The sequence below is a fragment of the Wasmannia auropunctata genome, unplaced genomic scaffold (assembly GCF_000956235.1).
Source record: "Wasmannia auropunctata unplaced genomic scaffold, wasmannia.A_1.0 LD336078.1, whole genome shotgun sequence".
Classification (NCBI taxonomy): Eukaryota; Metazoa; Arthropoda; class Insecta; order Hymenoptera; family Formicidae; genus Wasmannia; species Wasmannia auropunctata.
The window spans coordinates 2606115-2626185 of NW_012026812.1; the positions used below are offsets into that span (position 1 = coordinate 2606115).

General features: G+C 45.4%; 1 protein-coding gene across 5 annotated transcripts in view; it reads left to right on the top strand.

The window, feature by feature from the left end:
- The window catches only part of LOC105448904 (glutamate-gated chloride channel), a 35756-nt gene extending 18373 nt beyond the window's left edge, over window positions 1-17383 (top strand). For 3 of the 5 annotated variants that reach the window (XM_011687761.1, XM_011687759.1, XM_011687760.1), the window contains exons 5-11: window positions 13998-14067; window positions 14703-14856; window positions 15271-15353; window positions 15503-15637; window positions 15729-15881; window positions 16443-16726; window positions 17069-17383. In XM_011687761.1, coding sequence (XP_011686063.1) covers window positions 13998-14067; window positions 14703-14856; window positions 15271-15353; window positions 15503-15637; window positions 15729-15881; window positions 16443-16726; window positions 17069-17302 — 1113 coding nt within the window. In that variant the 3' untranslated portion in view covers window positions 17303-17383. Of the gene's footprint in view, window positions 1-7407; window positions 7476-13997; window positions 14068-14702; window positions 14857-15270; window positions 15354-15502; window positions 15638-15728; window positions 15882-16442; window positions 16727-17068 lie in introns of all 5 variants that reach the window. The other 2 variants (XM_011687762.1, XM_011687763.1) reach the window with 2 other exon arrangements.
- The last annotated feature ends 2688 nt before the right edge of the window (window positions 17384-20071 follow it).

Here is a 20071-nt window from a genome sequence, read left to right on the forward strand (position 1 = left end):
TTCAATCTTACATCGGCAAAAATTTCGTTCGAGCGTGGAGATATTTCGCGTTGAAAGCGAATAATCCGCAATGATGAAAATTTCGTCGAAAAAGATTCGACTTCGCGTTTGTCGATGGAGCATCCTCCGACACCGATGGGAAATGCCTGTGCATACACACACACACACACACACACACACAGTTATAATTTACTTGTTATCATTAAGTCGCTGTATAGTATCCTTCTAATGCCCTTTTTGATCTCACGATGTATAGACGACACATTTTTCAATCTACTTCTTTGTGTCTCTCTTCTCCTCCTCGTGCTAAACAACAAAACACCCGTTGCGTATCTTGAGGCCCGCTCTCTCGTGACTCTTTTGTATCTCCACCTATCGTCATGTTTCTCTACGTTAAGCAAGTATCTATTCTGTATGTCTATGAATGAGTTGAGACTTACGAATAGCACGACGCGCGCTCTCTTTACCGCCTTCCTCGCCGGTCGATATGTAGACCAGCTGTACTAAACGCATGGCGAAGACGCGCTTCTGGCATCCTCGCGAAATTTGCATAGATCATGTGAGAATGAGGAGGAAGTGACGAAGGAACGTGATACGAACTCGCTAACGTATATACAGCTAATTATGCGGCAGTTAATCCGATTGTATGCGCAAATCGCATGTTACTTATCCGCGCAATAAGCTGCATCCCTCTAACGTGACGAAAGTGCGTGGGTTGCAAAAAACGTTGCAACCACCATGTGACCAATATGTAATCGCGTGGAAATTAGGTAACAGCAAAAATAATTCATAAATTTCCATTTTAGTACCCCCGTCGAGAAACTTAATTATGCTCGGGAATTATATTTTCATATATTAAATTGCACCGAGAGGGAGAGAAAGAGAGAGGAGAGGAGAGAGAGCTGTTTTTCTTGCTCCGACGCAATCTTATTCCCGAGACAATCCGGGATTCGATCCCGGTGCCTCTTTCTCGCGATTTTTCCCTCTATCTACTTAGCGTCGTGCTGTGCGTAATTATGAGATTCCATTAGAGTATATATACTGGGTGTCTCATAATAGGTGTATCACCGTTCATGGGTAGGTAGAACGGACTAAACTGAATCGAAAAGTCCTCTACCATTTTGCAAAATTCGCAATCGTTAACAAGATATTAATTTTTGAAGATCGGCGAATAAACTTAATATCTCGTTAATAAATGCAAATTTTACAAAATAGTAGAGGACTTTTTTGTTCAGTTTAATCTACTTATCTTGCCACGCACTTGCATTCAACGGTGGGCCGGATGAATACGCGTTTATTCGTCAATCTTCAAAAATTAATGTCTGGTTTACGATTGCAAATTTTGCAAAATGGTAGAGGACTTTTCGATTCAGTTTAGTCCATTCTACCTATCCATGAACGGTGATACACCTATTATGAGACACCCTGTATATATAGTATCGCTCTCACCCGCTGTTGTGTGGTAGATGATTTGATGGAGTTTCATCTCTCTTTTTGACTTGTTTCGATTATGTTTTATCCGCGTTGAGTCTTTAATGCCAAGTATATATAATACATACACACGTACACGCTGCCTCGCAAAATACAGCAGACACGTTATATACCCACACACGTCATTTTCTCTATCTTTATCTTTATCTTTCTCTCTCTATCTTACTCCTCCTCTCTCATCTATAATGCCTCATTTATTATACTCGCACACACGTCTCTTTTCTCATCTTCTCTTTTTCTCTTTTTTAACAATATTATAATGACACATTGATCACTTTATTTATTAGATTTATACGTACATACTTACATACACATGCGCAATGTAACACTGTATATCATATTATATAATAGAAAACACCTGCCTACACATATGTACATATATCAGATGTACCCGTTGACTTATTCTTTAATTCTTTACTGCACCGTGCGACAAACACACTCGCTAAGGCATTTCTCGTGCTGCTACATCTCTGCGGTAGTGTGCAACCCTTTTTTGTCTCATTCTTGGTAATGGACTTTTTTTTCTAATTGCTAACAGAAAACAGTAACAGTACCTGTACCGCCGTTAACCAGTTAAGCCCATCTATATGAAAATTAAACACTTACGTGCAATATCCGAGGAAACGATCTCGGTTAAAGAAAAAAAAAAGAAAAGAAAAAAGGAGCCCCTTGTAATCGTTGCGGAAATGACTCGAAGGCGCAAGTCACGTCGGCAGTGTAATCAGCAGCGCGTATCAGCGACCAATGCAATTTAATTGCAAGGATAAATTTTTCAACGGCCGCATTGCGCGCGAGCCGAGAGATTTACATTCAGGACACGCTTCATTTCTCTCCGAGTTTTCGTGCCGAGTAGCGTGTAGGTGCAGGCTCTCGTCTACTATTTATCAGGGAGAGAGTATATAGGGCAGGGCGCCCGTAATACCTTAATTTCATCGAGCAACGCGAAACTTGGATAAAAAAAAATTATAATTATAATTGTAAATACATCCGTGCTTAAACGCAATAACGCTTTTGTCTTGGTTGAATTTTTTTTTCAAGATATAAGTATATATTTTTACGTCGTATGTACGTTTTCCTTCGGCTATACGACAAACGAGGCGAGCGACGCGTTTGGGTGTACTTTTAGAACAATGGAATGCGACGCACGTTTGGCAAATACGCTCATTTTCGCAGAAAATAGCCCAGGGAGGGTTGCCGCGCACGAAACGCGACGCGTCCCTCGGTGAGGAACGGCGGCGCGACGGCGACGACGACGACGACATTGTGCCGCCGCGACAGAGCCCGGGATTAACCGCGAATTGCCAATTGCGACGACGACGACGACGTCGCGGAGGCAGCGTAATTAGACAGGCCTGGTACCAATTAATTATACACGGAGCTGGCGACGACGCGAAAGGCGACTTTGTCGTTGGGGGTCTCGTTATAGAGCTCCAATTTCCAGCGCGCGGTTTTCACCGAAGCGAGTTCCCACTTTGAGTCGCACTCGTTTACCGATCGATCCCCGTGATTAACCCACCGCCGTTTGCAGACCGCCGTTTAAATATTCACGCGCTAAGTGCGAGAAAAGATGATGACATTTAAGAATTTATCGGGCACGACGAGGATGTGTGTGTGCGTGTGTATATATATGTGTATGTGTACGCGTGCACGTGAGTAGTATATATATGAGTGTATGTATATCTGCCATAATTTATTTAGCAGTCGATACCCGCACATGCATTAGTGAAGGATGTACCTCCCCTGGTTCTATTTTCTCTAAAATATACGTGCCTGTAATAATATTTATTTACTCGTTGGAAACTTGGTTACGCGCGGTGATGCTAATATTATATGTATGAGAGTTTAATTACGATAATATATATAATGATAACGATGGATAATATTATCTGTATGTTATATTTTCTGTAGAAGCTTAAAGTTAGCATCTTTAAAATTTCAAGTAGACGTGCTTTTTCTCCTCGCCAAAGTGGTGTTGGGTTAATCGCGACGGATCTCCCGATCCGTATCTCCTTGGTTAAGCATCGCATGGCCGTCTCTTTATCAGTGGTACTCGGATGTTGCCGCTCTTGAAGCTCACTTCATCGGCGCCGATATCCTTACCACTTATAACGCGGAATAGATATTACATTATGCGATAAAGAGAGGAAGAGATGGAGAGAGGGAGATAGAATTTGGTTGGAAGAATTAAGAGAGACTTTGAATATAAAAGACAAGAGTCATTTTAATACACACATATTACATTATATAATTACATAGCAAACATAAGAATAAATATCTATAACAATTGTTGAAGCAAAAATAATCGCAAGAACCAATTTAGTTATGTCACCGAGTGGCATCATGCTTCTGATGTTCTTTACGATATTTTGTTATTTCAACAGTTGTCATAAATATTTATTTACGCACTTATTTTTGCGTACTGGCTCTAATTGGCTTTCATCCCTTTACTGCAAGGGTATATATACAGAACTTTGCAATATTGTCATCGCGAGCGACAGTAGAATTATTCCTGGAAGCCTATTACATTCAGTTTGACTGCATTTAATTGTTTACAAGTGCCAGTAGGAAGATTAACTTAATCCTTTAATGTGACTTCAAAGCGCGCTGCATCTTTCCTTTTACGTTAACTTCCCTATGCTATAAACTGCAATTTACGTTTCAGAACGTGTGTATCTGTCGGGAAAGAAAACGTAAAAGCCCAGCTTATGTGTCACTATAATCAGTTCTTGGGAGGGGAAAAAGTAAGGGAGACCGTTCTCCATTCGCGCTCGAATTCGTTCGAAATACAGAAATACGATCGTTCTCCAGCAATTGTCGCTCCAGCGATTGTCCGGTAAGCCTCACTGGAGCGGCAATATCCGAGGCCCGCTTATTAGATTACTGCGAGAGTTGAATGCAAATTGCAATGCGCCGATTATAGCGACATTTTCCGATCTGCCCGGCGCTTAATAAAGATCGGGTCAGAAGCGCATTTTAGCGGAAAGTAGGAGATTCACTGTCACGATTATAAAAATATAGCAGTTTCTCGTAAATCGTTTGCTTGACTTATTTCCTTTTTCTCTACGACAAAGACAAATATACAACATGCCTTGTGCCTTGACGTGTCCCGAACGCGCGCGCGCGAGCTTAATGTACGTTGTCGCGTTGCGAGAATTTTGCCTCGGACACGAATCCTCCAAGATTGCCACGCCTCCCTTTCTGAAAATAAACGTTAATGAAGGCGAGATCGACGGTCCGCGATGATTTTCAACAGTTCGTTAAAACCGGACGCTGCTTGTACAACCACCTACGCGCTTGGCGAAGCGTCGGAGCGAAGCGAAAAGAATTGTATTTCAGGGGTGTTGTCAAAGATTTAAACGGACATTCCGTTAAATCGATACGTTCTTTCTTTCATAATAGGTACGTTTACCTTTCCTGCACGACGTCGCGCATACACACGCTAAGCGTACCCCATCCTACCCGAGCTTAGACTCGTGCTCACTTTATTTTCTTTTCCCTGACTTTTCAATTATCGAACCTCCCCTCCCCCTTATTGATGGATACTATTCGAGCCCCTTGGATCGCGGCATTTGCTCATTTTTGTAATTTGCAAGCGAAAGCGGCAAAATGTGCGCTTCTCGTTGTATAAAATATCGAATATTGGCTTTCGTAAATAACCGAGTCAAATTATTCAGTGTCTGCAAATTAAGAGGCGCAAGGCATGATACATGAAATTTTTATAGCCAGAAACTCTTGATAACCGACATGAAAATATAATCTATATTTTACTTGCTCCGTCACGATATCGATTAAATCACTCCCTTCGATCGAGCCCGCGATGAAATATTACCCGCGAATTAGTATTACATCACTGGTGCTTATCCCGCCTCCGAAAAATTTATAGCAAAATTGTGATTCACGATCGCTACATCTTACGCCAATTACCGATTATCCCATCGCGAGAACGACAGAGACAAACCACGTATATGGCAATGGGATTCTAGGATTCCTCTCCTAGGTGTATCTAGTCCCCATGCCGCGCAACCGCGCCGAAGACGACGACGACGACGACGACAATGACGTCGGCGAGGGTGTATCTCGCGCGTCCGAGAGCAGCGTCCACGAGCGAGGCGAAAGTCGCGACAATCAGGCCGCTTCTGTGTCGGAAGGTCGACCCGGTGGGACAGACACCTGGTCGGGCCCCAATTACGGAGGGCGGGGACAAACGGCCGTCAAAGGGCGTGTAACGGGAGCAACGGTTAATCTCCGATTCTCACTCCGTATAATGCTCGCAGTAGAATGCATTTCTTTCTCCAGTATCTCGGATGTCCGCGCAGCATCTGGACGTAGAGATCTGCTCTACAGGATTGTCGCCTTGCGTGCCTCGGATACGTCCGTTTTCATACCTCGCATATACATTCGCGACTAACTCTGTTGCTCTCTCCCTTTCTATCTTTCTTATTATGAAATTTTTTTTTTTTTTTTTTTTTTTTCATTTCGCTTCGCTCATATACGTCTCCCCGCGTATCTCGAACTGGAACGTTCGGGATACCCTGTGACGCCACGCTACGCGGCTTCTTTTAAAATTCAACCAACCGACAATGTGTCTACCACATCGCGCTCGTCGTATACCGAGATTATACACGCAAAGCGACAGGCCGAGGCATTTCTATACGTTCGGTGTGCCTGCACGCGTGGGCAACCCAACACATACGCACGTCGACTTTATTCCTTACCTGTATTCTTATGGGATTATTTACACTTGGCGAAGCGCACGGATCAATAATCGTCGCTTTTAGCGGCTGGATATTACTCCGTCTTCGCGGTATAACTCCTGTAAGAGATCGCACATGTAGCGAGAAGGATCACCGTCATCCGCCAAGTCCAAGATCGATCTTTTTTAGCTCCACATTAGCTTGCAAAAGACAAGTTCTCCTTTCGTTTCTTCTCGCAGTATCTCTGTCCGCAGTAGATCCGTAGCTTTCATACGACCCGCTATGGTTACCTTGCGTGTGTGATATTAATTGAGGGAAGGAGAGAAGCTCTCTCTAACGCACACACGCTCGCTAAATCGCTGCAGTATAGTTCGCCCCATCGCATCACCCCATGCCATTTAAATGTCGTAGCGCGTAGCGCGTTTATTTAAATTTTATATCGACCTCACGTTATATATCTGCATATATCCAAGCTCATCTCCAAACTCTCTTTACGCTTTTTTATACGACACACCATATTGGATCGCGCAACGAGATACGCGCCGCGCTGTGCCTCGCGGCAAGATAATGGGAAGGTCTCCCGTCCTCTCTCGTATATAGAGGAGTGTTTTAAACTGATTAAAAAACTGAAATGAAGCGAAGTTTTCGAGTGTCATCCGTAAAAACTAATCGTTCACAGAAACGAATCACGCGCTCGAGGGGAATGGCACTTTATCGGGAATTTCATTCAATCATAAAAAAAACGGTACGAAAGTGCGCCGAAATATATCGTGCGGCTCGTCGTGATTTTTTGATGCCGCGGGGCACAGAAGTGCGTGACGATGCTCCATCGTTTTGCCCGTTCGCTCGGATGCGTATCGCACGATCGGCGAAAGCCCGGCACTTCGATTTGCAATTTATTCGGCGTTTGATCAACTGACGCGTGCGACACGTGCGTTCGATGAGCCACAGAATCATCTTATCACGATCCCTTCTCTCCATCTGATCATTCCCGCGCCTCCTTTCGTGCCTCTCCTTCTCCCCCTCCCGTCCTCACATTCATCAATGATCGATCCATCCACACCGCAAATTGTATTATCCCGGTAAATTAAATGAAAGAGAAAGCGAATTAACCAAAAAAAAGTAAGAAAAGAAAATAAGAAAACAAAGCCAGCGACCCTCGGTTCACGGCGACCGATTTAATTAATCGATTTCTTTTGTTCTGTTCCGGTCGACGTGTTAGATGGCCCGACAAATGTGAAGGTCAACATCTTTCTCCGCTCTATCAGCAAAATAGATGATTATAATATGGTGAGTGCAATATACAAATAATCATCAACAAGGCCTACAGTCTGTATATCCTCACATATTGTGTACAACTATATTGAAACGTCACGTGTATATGATGCCGTAAGATTTGCACTTCTCTGTACTTGTATCTGTATTACGTGTATATGTATACGTATATATGCATATATATATTATCAAGTCTCCGTCCCGCGCGCGCGTGACATCTCCTGCACAACGTACATATACGTTATTATACATATATATGCATACCTCTCGTGCGTCGCGCTGACAGTGGATGTGTGCTATAATCAAAGTCGCACCTCGTTGATTTTTCTCGATGTCATTGACTGTCATGTTACGTCTATATACATACATATTATAATACAGGGCGTCCCGGCTTTACTCCGTACCCGCGGGATCGATGCGCGGGAATTTTTGGGCAATTCAGTAGTCGGTCTCTCCTTCGCAGAAAAGAGAGCAGAAAGGGGAAGCGCGGCTGGTGTAACGCTAAATCTCAATGCGAATTCTGTGCCACAAGTACGGCTTGATGCCTAATCTGCCGTTCCAATTCGACAGGCTCGAATGCACGCGAATGTTCGGATGTTGGAAATTAACGAGAGAAGTTTTCGCTAAGGAAAAATCGACTTGGAATTGGCCAAAGAGTCCCGCGGTCGCACCCATCAGGCCGGGCGCGGTGAAGCCGTCGCGCCCGCGACGTACGATCGGTATATAGTCTGTCTGTTGCTGCATACTGATCGTACGAATCGTATTCGATTGACTGTACGTTGCAACCACGTCTTGTGCCTTGTTGGAAACCTTTGCTATAGAGACTTTGACCGACAGTGCGCGCCCGCGAGAGCTGGCGAAGTGATACGTACAAGTCGCAGGCACGAGCGCGCTCGCACGCGTTCGCAATCCGATTCAAAATGCGTTCCGAGACACGTTGGTTGCAGGGCCTCAGGTTTGCTCGCCGAACAGACGAGAGACTAGTTAAGCTCGATATATACACGCATACGCGCGCGCGCGCACACACACACACACATACACGTGCAACACGCACGCGTGTCTCTGCCTCGTCGATTGCAAATGCAAACGGAATTGTATCTGGAGTTCGTCAACGTTAAGTGGGTTTAGCGCGATTCCTCGGAATTCCGTGTCAAGATGAGTATACGGGAAGTGATACTCTCCAGTAGCGCGAGACGCTGGAGGACGATCTCTGTCTCTCTGTTACCTATTCAAAAGCCACGTAATATCTTACGTCGAAGTGGAGAATTTATATTCCACGCGGGGCGCAAAAATGAATACCTGTAGTGTTAAACCTCGCACGAATTTTTCGTCACGTGGCACGACGTACGCGCGTTACATATGCCGAGTTCCTCACGTCGCGGCGATCGTTGTCATTCTTTCGCCGATTCGCTTTGAAATACGTCGAACGCGATTTCGGGTGAAAAGCCTCGCGTCATAAATGACGCCCGGCCGAATTTTTCTCGACGTCGCGATTTGATCATTGATTTTTCTACCTCCCGCTTGGCCGTCGCGTCGCTCGCGGAACTCGTCGAGATAATTGGCATTCTGTTTCGACGAATCAGAGACTCGTTACGCTTCACACGCCAGCGTCACACGATAAAAAACGAAACGATATGTTGTTCACATGTACGCATATATCCCTCTCCCTTACTTCGCTATTCCGGACATCATGCGCTCGTGATCATTAAACTGTGTACCACGGGATAAGTATATTATATATTTCACGTCGGAATCGGTTACGCGCGCTGCAAGAGAAAATCGGTCGTTGAATTTTAGGCCCTGCAAGAATCCGTCCTTTCTGTCGTCTCTCTTCGTCTTCTTCTTCTTCTTCCGCCTCTCTGTCTCTCTCTTTCACTTCTCTCTGTCTTATCTTCTTCTCTGTCCCCTTTATTTCTTTCATTCTGTATCACGTTCTCATAAGTACGGGCACGTTCGGCATCGCTTATCCTGACAAATATTTGTCGACTGAATGAGAGCACACCGTTGCGCTTAGGGACAAATCCTGAGGGATGGGTCGGGAGAGATTCGCGTGGGAATAATGCGGCTGTGTTAGAGTTTTCATTGCGAGCGAACATATCGGGGATACACACGGGGTAACGGCGTGGCCGAGAGAAAAGAGCAAGCGCGCGTCAAGACGGATGATCGTAACCCGTTCTCCGTAAAAGATGGCGCATTGTGCGCATTTCGTTTAGGCGAGACAAAATTCATAAACGTGAGGCTGCTCATCGGGTGAAGGAAATACGGACGGAATCTCGCCGAGCGAGCACTGATTGGCATTATTGGCCCTCTCCCCATCGAGATCTCGTGGAACCCTCTGTGAACCTGAATGAAACCTTCTAAGCAACGGTCGAAGCGACGGCACGGGCGGGTCGGATCGACGTTAAAAATCCCGAAGGGAGCCTCTCCGGGGTGCGATCGAGGAAATTAGTAGAGCAAATTTGTGCGAAGACGTGATGTGAAAACTTTTAACTTTAATTGAATTTTCTCTCCGGCTGCCCTTCTCTCGTGCCGCGTTCACCTCAGCGATAATGTATCGTATTATGCGGCTCTCTCGCGAACCATTTTTGACGCATTCACGACCGTCGAGTTAATTATACAATCGCATTTATCATAACAATATGAAAAAGAGAAAATGAGATAGCCTTAAGTGCAAGCGATAAATATTACGCCGCTCTTTCCTCGGACACGAGCTAAAGAGAGAGATAAAAGTCACGGCGGTATAATGATACGGTCCACAGAGGGTTCGCGAGCGTTATTTTTCGCGACACATCCCACTATCCCATTGCCATCAGGACGATTGCCGAGACAACAGCGATGATATATAATACTTTCCTATAACTCGCTAAAAACGACCCGTTTTTCGCAAGGGGGGAATCGAGAGAGAGGGATTCGACTCGACCAATTAGCCTTTTGTCGCCTCGCGATAATCGAGTTGCGCTTCTCCGCCCGTGTAAGTGCATCTGCACTCCAGACACGTTTAAATATCTCGTGCGATTTCCCAGGGGGTGGGAGGGAGTGGAGGGAAAGGGACAGTAACAAATCGCCGTTTCCGCGTTAATTACGGACGACGCGAGAAAAAGGAGCGCGCCGGCCCGCTTCCGTCGAGAGCGGGCGGCCGGCTTAAACGGCAAACATATCGCCCTGGTGTATCGTGTAACTCGAGAATTTCGTCCGTGAGAGAGGGTGTAGAGGATGGCGCGCGATGACTGTCGTTCGTTTAAAGGTAAGAGCCAGGGAAAAATTACGAGCCAGCTGTTACGCGCGCAACAGCTTCGTATATACACAGCCAGGAATATCGGAGGCTGCCTCTATCTTAACGGCTGCAGGGGAGGGTCGTTCGACGTAAAGTTCCGAGGGCTGCATTGCGGGCTGCGGTTAACCTCCCTCCCCCCCTTTTTTCTTCCTTTTTTTAAATATAGAACACTGATGATTTTTTGGATGCTTTGCATTTGTCATTGTGTAGCATAATATATTGAGATATTGACTGTGTGCTAGATCTTGATACGCCAGGAATTTTTATGTATGAAAATCCCACCCCCCCTTCGACGTGTTGTTCGTTGTGTTATTAACATTATAATTTTACGTTGTCATCATAGGTACGCTCGATGACACGACACACTCGATTACTCCACGTATGACGTAATGAAAGTGTTATTATAAAAAAAACTGTTTATTGGGTTGCAAAAGAAATATACAAAATTTCGCAATAATTGCACATATTTATTTCGTTTCGCGCAATTTATTCGAGCTGGCTTGGAAAGGTGATTTAAGGTCTCCACGAGGACGTATACCGCATGTATATTGCGACAATTCGTTTGTAATTCCTATCCTCCACTTTTTAATCGAATCGAGTGCGAAACAGTCTCTCCGCTAATGGCAATTCTTCTGTCGGTGTCATAGAGCTTTGCGCAGAAAGGTGCACATTATACGTATATTCGAGAGAACAACTCGATTTCCCGATTCCGAGATATTCCGACGGCGCACGATAGACGGAATCTCCGTAACGTCGTTTATGCGCACGAGATACTTTTCATTTATACGGACACAAAAGCGACAATCGCTTTTATCTCGAGAGATGCGTAAATCGCGAGCGCATGTCGCAATCGCGGTAGTGTTGCACACGATATTCTTAATCCCAAGGAAAAAAAAACTCGTCGTGTTACACGGGAAAGGATAAGTACCTTGAAGTACAAACGGGCATCCACGCAAACGTGTTTAGCGTATTTTCTTTCTTTGTGAGCGATGTATTGCTAGAGAGAAAACGAGAAATACGACGCGTTGTGTAAAAGAAAAAAAAAAGTAAAGAACGAAAAAAAAGGCACGAACGTAAACTCGAGAAGAGGGTGACCGGTGGAATCCTCCATTTGGCGGCATGTTCCTCAATTTTTCAGAAAACTTTTCGCCGATATTAGATGCGTGCGAATACGGCCGAGTCGCTAAAAAGTTAACGACGGAACAAAACCACGTGCTATCGGACGAGTTAGAAGCGGAGGAGCGGGGAAGGGAGCGAAACACAGCACCTCAGTGTGTGTGCGGGCTCTGGCACACACTTTAAAGTGAAAACTAATACCGCAAGCCGACAGGGAAAAGAAGTTAGAAAAAAAAAGAGAGAGAGAAGGGCCAACGGAACGTTTTTCACGTTTAAAAATAAAAAAAAAAACACCGTAGAGCGAAACTGCACTGCACCGGAGCGCGGAGGATAGACGAAAAATTGGCGGTCGGTAGGTCGAAGGGAACAAGGAGAAAGGAAGAACAGATAGAAAACGAGAAAAAGGAAAGGGAAAGAAACATGTATTTACGAAAAAGCAACTTTGCACTCCCTTTTACCTCCCCCCCAACCCTTCTGAAATAGGAAACAGGGCACGGGACTACGCACGCGCCACCGCCAGGAACGGTCGCAGGCGAGGCTGCGGGGAACACACGAGAAACACCGTGAGCGAAACTGCATGCGTTCTCTTTTAAACTAACTTGCTAACAGATTGCGCAATATAGTGCCCGAGACATTTCTGGCATTTGATCTGATTACATCTGGTAGGTCCTCGGTGTTCGCTTTTGCATGGCCCTTGACCCCTTCGCCCCCCCCCCCCGCCTCTCCCCTCGCCGCCTCTCACACCACCCTCCCCATCTCCTTGGCTGCGCCAGTGTTATTCGGAGCATTTGACGAACAGATCGGCTATTGATGTCCTGTCGCCTGCTTGTAAACGCCGCCCTCGAGTCGCATGATCGCTTTTGCCCCCCGTGGAAAAGCGTCCCCGGCGGAGAGAGAGAAAGGAGAATGCGCGTTTCAATAATTCCAATCCAGGATTTCGTCTTCCCCGGGAACGCTTTTCCCCACCGCTGCGAGATATAGCATATCTCTCCGGTTCTCTTCTGTTTCATATTTTCTCGACACACACATTACCGGGGGTGATAGATAGTCGTCACGGATTGACGCGTGTTGCACGTCGCCCCAGGTGCAACTCGATAAAATGACGTCCTTCCACCTGGATTGCATCAGTTTCGATCCGTGACGAGTTAACTTATCGACATGCGCGATTACGCCAAGGGAGATTAATATCGCAGATGTGGGTTGAACACTGTTTGACGAATGTTTGACTGACCTCGTTTAATCTGTCGTGATTAAAATCGCGCAGCATTGTTGAAAAATTATTTACGTTAATTTTCATATCTCGTTATTATGGTATATAATCTGTTTATCCGTTATGTGATGCAAAATATACAATTTGTGTGTAATGTTATCAGATCTAGTGGTCTTTATTTAAAAAAAAAATTAAAAGAAATATGCCACCGTGTATGTCAATTGCCGGAACGACGTCAGAATACTCGACCTGTTCGAGAATACAGCTCTTTAACGTAAAAGTGCAAGCCACATCTGCGTATCATCACTTCTTTTCTTAACGGTAAGAATATCGACAACCAGTTTGGCGTGGCACGTCCCGCAGTGGCGATAATATTATAGATGGAAAGAAAAATTCTCTTTGTTACGAGACGTGTGAAATAATCGTTTTTTTTTATAGGTGCGAGATTTTTATCGAAAATACATTATATATACATGTAAAGAGGAAGGAAAAAAGATTACGTGGTACAAATAAGTTCTTTTATAACTCGACTTTCCTTTTATGTTTTTATTAGATTCTCCGTCACGTTGAAATGTTATCACGGACACCGGAATTCGCTTCTGAGAATGTGATCATTATCGAGAATTAAAAATAATAATAATTATAATTAAAACTCATTAAGCGCGAAGCTATCATTTGCGCGAAGCTCTATTATCTTTATTCTCTTCACAAAGACTACACTGCTATTACAAATACTATATCTGATTCGAAATGAATTTAGGCTTCCGTCGCTCTTTTTCATTTCGTTACGCACGTTCTTCTTTTTTACGTTTCTCTTACGAAACTTTATAATTGGAAGGACTATCGCTCTCACTAAAGAGGAGAAAGGAATAACTCGCTACATCACTCGCCGTAACGCGCGACGCTGTTTAATCGCACTTATTCTTCTTCTCTCCAGGAATACTCCGTACAATTAACATTTCGGGAACAATGGTTGGATGAGAGATTACGGTTTAACGACTTCGGAGGTACGTAAAAATTCACAATAACATTTTATAACTCGTTTTCCAGTTTGAAATTTCCACGCTTCTGGGTATCGATGTTTCGACGTTGATAAAAGTCATGACGCGTGTCACGAGTGTAAGATAAGAGCAACAGTAATACAGCGGTCATGCAACATGCGTGTACGCGATACCGTCTCGTATATAAATATCAGAATAATAGTTTTAAAGGTAGAATAATATTCCCTCGCAAATGGTGGGTCGCAAATATCAAAAAGCACCGATCAAAGCTCATCATTCCTTTTATTTTCGATAAATGCCAGAGTATCTTTACGCAAAACCCGTTGGTATTACGCAAACCCGATGTCCTGCGGTCAACGCGAGAAGTTCCGGACGCACAAAGGGCGCGCGTAACATACTTTTTTGTCATGTTGCAATTACATCGCGCTGCAAAAGGGCGAATCGTAACATTTTATTCGCGAGGCGCCCCGGTCGTTACGCAAATGTAATAGCGGCTATTTTTATCCCCCTTTCGCAAATTACCGCTGATATATCCGCGCACTTTCCGCACGCTGAATGAAACGCTAACGAGCGATACCGTTAATTTCGTAACACCAATTTTTCACGCGGGTGTATCCCGCTTGTTCGTTTGAACGTTTCAGGTAAACTTAAATATTTAACCCTGACGGAGGCGAATCGCGTCTGGATGCCGGATCTGTTCTTCTCGAACGAGAAGGAGGGTCACTTCCACAACATCATTATGCCGAATGTATACATACGAATTTTCCCGGAAGGCTCGGTTCTTTATAGCATACGGTGAGTACCGGCGTGTATGTGAAGTGTAATCAAACGTCCGGTTAACGCAGAGTCGGCTTAATCAATGAGATTTTTTTGCTCTTTTTTTGCGAAGAATCGTTGACGTGTCGCTTTTTCTTTCTTTCTCTTTTTTTTCCTTCGCAAACTTTGCTCGAAAGGGTCGGTGGTACCGAAATTAAAGCCGCACAAGCTCTCGATGTTTGATGTCAGACGAGAATTTATTATCCATCTGTACCCGCGCGATAATCAAACGTCGCAAAATTCGCTTCGCTAATGTACACACCGGGGATTCTATCCTGTGTACATACCGTGCGGGATGACCAAACACACGCGCCGTTTCGTTACATTGCGAATTGGATTCTTACTTCCACTGGCATTGTATAAACCATCGCTGTTTTTCTTCCCCTGGCGCAGGATATCCTTGACGCTCTCGTGTCCCATGAATTTGAAACTGTATCCCCTGGATCGACAAATTTGCTCACTTCGTATGGCGAGTTGTAAGTAGTTTTCGACGACTCGGGAAAACTCCGTTTTTCCGTTCCATTCAGCTCGAATTTAGCTCCAGCCAATAAATGTTTCTTCGTTAAACGTTAACGAAGGATAACCACTTGGTCCAATAATAACCATCCTTCGTCCGTCCCGATAGATGGATGGACGACGAACGATTTGGTCTTTCTCTGGAAGGAAGGTGACCCCGTTCAAGTGGTCAAGAACCTACATCTACCCAGGTTCACCCTCGAGAAATTTCTCACGGACTACTGCAATAGCAAGACGAACACCGGTAAGTGGTGGACTTACATAAAGAAGGAAAACCTTGATGAATTCATATTATCGAACGATTTTAACGATGAAATGAAAAACAAAAAAAACAGGAGAGTACAGCTGTTTGAAAGTGGACCTGCTGTTCAAGAGGGAATTCAGTTACTATCTCATTCAAATCTACATCCCGTGCTGCATGCTCGTTATCGTGTCTTGGGTGTCCTTCTGGCTGGATCAGAGCGCCGTGCCTGCCCGGGTGTCACTAGGTACAAAATCATTATCTAAACGCAAAGCGATGTATCGCGAATTTTAATTGATATAATCTAGAATTACAATTTATTTTATTTATTGACAAAAACGAGTATTTATGATAACAAATTTGAAATTGCAACACTAGACGCGATACTAATAATAGATAATGAGGAGCAAAATATAATTGCCGTGAGATAGAGAGATTAAAATAAATAAATTAGGTTATATAAATAAAATAAATTTTCGAAGGTATTCATATTTATACCTAGAAACAGGAAAGTCAATAATACTATTCAAAGAACGAGTGGATCTCGAGTGAATCCGATTGGTTGAATCTATTTTTAAATCTATCCTAAAATAAAATACGAAGAGGCGAAATGTACATATTGAAACGAATTATTCAAAGAGTAGTTAATGCAGCTATTAATGATCCTAGGGGGGAAAAAAGGGAACTTTTGCATTATGCACACTTTTATGTTCCCTCGTCTGTTCCATCTAATTTTTTAATCGCGTTTATCGATTCTTCTTGTCAATCGCGAGAATCTACAAAAGTCCGTCCGTCTTCTCCCGTCCAGGCGTTACGACACTGCTGACGATGGCCACGCAGACATCGGGGATAAACGCCTCACTGCCACCGGTCTCCTACACAAAGGCTATCGACGTCTGGACGGGGGTGTGCCTGACCTTCGTGTTCGGCGCACTGCTCGAATTTGCGCTGGTCAACTACGCGTCGCGTAGCGACATGCACAGCGACAACATAAAGAAGCAGTTCCCGCCGAGCGATCAGATGGAACACTCGTCGTCGATCGACCCATCGTCGGAATTGCTCGAGCCGGATGGATCTGTCAACTTCGCTATGGTCAGTATACCAAGATATGACGTTTCTCGAACGTTCCTTCTCCACCCACGCGCTCAAGATAGCTCTCTCGTTTTGGTCGATAGCATTTATATTTGATCTGGTCATTCGTTATGGAGAATTGCAACTGAAAATTCCGAGTTTTTGTGCATTAAAAGAAGAGATCAGAGTTTTTTTTTAGACGCTTCTTCTAGATGAAAATAAGATAATAATTAGTCTTTTTATTCGGCAAAAGCGCGAGGCACGAGATTCTTTCGGTTATAGGATTGAAATGATTTGAATTTAAGGGGTCCAGAACCAAGTATGCGAGAAATTAATGGATCAACATCATCCGAATTCTTTCAGAAGCCTTTGGTCCGACACCCGGAGGATTCCATGTCTATGGATAAGCTGCAGCAGTGCGAAATACATATGCAACCACGGAAAAAAAACTGCTGCAGGTCGTGGCTGTCCAAGTTCCCGACGAGGTCCAAGCGCATCGACGTCATTTCACGGATCTTCTTCCCAATCGTATTCGCTTTCTTCAACCTCACGTACTGGTCCACGTACCTGTTTCGGGAGGAAGAGGGAGACGAGTAAGTCTCGAGGAGGAGGCGCTCGGATCAACAAGGGAAGTGGCTCGCGGCCATCCTCAGCAAAAGCAGTTCCAGCAGGCACGACCGCCGCAACAACGTTCGCGTCCTCGTCAACGACAACTGTACCATCATCCTCAAAATCGTCATCATCATCATCACCACTCTCAAAATCACCATCATCATAATCATTTTTATCATCAGCCGCAACAGCAGACTCATCCTGGCAGCAATCCGTCGATGACGCAACATCATTCGCTGCCACGTACGTACCAGCAAGAGCATCAGCAGCAGCAGCAGCAGCATCACCACCACCATCATCAGTTACATCATCATCAGCGCTATCATCCTAATCGTTCGCCGTCACCGTCTTTCTCGCTGTTGAATGACGAAGACTGCGTCGCCGGCCGGTGCTCGCCGATGAGGGCACCGCGACACCACTCGCGCAGGAGCTCGGCGAGGTCGTCGCCGTCGCCGTCGCGATGGCCCTCGCCGGCCTCCTCGGCGTCGCCCTTGGGCACGCCGTCGCGCAATCTGTCGCGCGCCGCGACGCCCTCGCCGCCGATCGCGGCGCCAGCTTCGTCCGCGGCACCGCTGTCGACGGCGACGGTGGACGCGGAAACGCGCTGCTGGGACTTGAAGCGGAAATTGTGCACCTGTCATACCCAAGGCAGCGCGAGGATCGACATCTTCGCGCGCGTTGCCTTCCCCCTCATGTTCGTTTTCTTCAACTTCGCGTACTGGTCTATTTATCTGTTTCGCGGCGAGGACAACGTGGGTACAAAGAATTGACAAGAGAGGAAAAGCGTATACAGAATAACGTGTACGAAACCAAGTCGAGTGCGATCCGTCAAGTCGAAGAAATCCTTGAGGAAACACCTCATAGGCAAACTCTATATACAAGCGTCAATCGTAGGATAATACGTTAACATCAACGACATCGCAAAAATCAGATCGCGTTTGCTCGACTGAGGACCGATCGAAGGCACTTCGACGAGGAGATTCCTCCGTTGCCCGCGTCCGCGAATACGGGAATATTCCAGAACGAGAATCATCTAAGGATTCTAAGGCTCAACGAGGATGTTAGCGACGTTCGGTAGACATCTCGCGACGGTCAAATGATGATGAGGACGATGACATGTAATACTTTAGCTGTGTACTGTATCTCACGCACACAAAATACACACATACACAAAAAAAAACACACGCATGCAACTTACATACATCGTACCTCATGATCCGCTCGGAAGACCGCGTGCCACAGACTGAATTGAAAGCGTAGTGGGCCCTGTATAGCCACGGCCTGTTAACAATTAAAGAAAAAAAAATGCGTAAAGTTTATAAGTATAACTATATCTACGTTGCGCGAGATCGCGCGTTGTCGGTCCGCGGACGCGTCCGCCGTTGCGAAATTAACGTTGGACAGTTCGCCGGATCCGGTAAATATTACCGTAAGACGGGATAACGATGAGGTGACACACAGCACGTCGAGACAATGAGGATCGATTTCCAAATGACCGCGCCGAATGACTAGTGCTTGTGGATGAGCAAGATGTTTCGTTGTTTCAAGAATATAAAATAATCGACATTGGCTCGCCGTGTCGCGTGTTATGTGTCCCTTCTCAAGGCTGCATCAGATGCACACGAAGAATCGACTGCGGAATGTTCGACGCTGGAAAAAAAATATTGAAAGCTATGTATCTACTATAGAAAGTACTACGCCGAACGTTCCGATGATCTTTCGCGTGTATAGGACAGCCTGTTGATATGAGCTGGCGTTTATCAATTCTAGCGGTACCAAGCGACGCGGACCGGAGCGTCGAATCCCAATGTCTGAATTGTCGTATTTTTTTTTCTTTATCCCATATAATTTAAAAGGAAAGTGTCAGGGAATAACTGTCGCGAAATATAGAAATGGAGAAACAAAAGTACTCGCAACCGTTGTAATTTATAGCAAATATGTCGGTGGATTTCAGAGAAATACACATCCCCTTGATCTTTCACCTCTAATAATATACAAGATGTCTTGGTATCGCTAGGCTCAATCCTTATCCGGACAATTCTTCTTTCCTCGCGAAGAAAAAAAGCCATACGCTCGCGGAAGCAATTATCTGACGTAAGTTATCGGTGAACGGAGATTCGAAGCTTTTTAAACGATAATTTGTAGAGAAACATTGAGCGAACGCGAAGGATCACAGAGGTCCAGCGCAGTTTTCCTTCCTTCCGAGAGGAGAATCCGGAGCCCGGATGAGGATTGAACGCAAAACGCGGGGTGCGAGCCGAGGGCGATCGCGGGCTCGCGATACGAAGTATTGGCGAAGCGGTCGCGTCGCGCGCGCACCGCGCACGACGTATTTCCTGTTTCCGCTGCCCCGGGTCGGCGTTCGCGTTCAGGGAGGCGACTCCCGGCGACGCGGCATGGGGCTCTCCCCACGTATATTGCTCAGAAGAGATCGACGACGCCGCGCCCGGAAATCTCTACCCGTCGACCTTGTCCGTCGAGGAGCTGCGGTGTCGTCGACCTCGCGGATGGAACGAGGAGACGACGAAGACACGCAAGAACGTGCTCACAAAGAGAGAAAAAAAAACGTAAAAAAAAGAGCAAAGATAAAAAAAAAGAGAGAAAGCGGTGCGGACGATTGTATTTTTTGAAACACGACGGGAGACGCTACCCCCAAGCGAGAGACGACATAGTGCGTTTGCCGGCGTCGACGACGGCAAAACTCGACGAAAGCACCCCACCCCACCCCACCCCCCCTCCCCTCCTCGGCTCCGC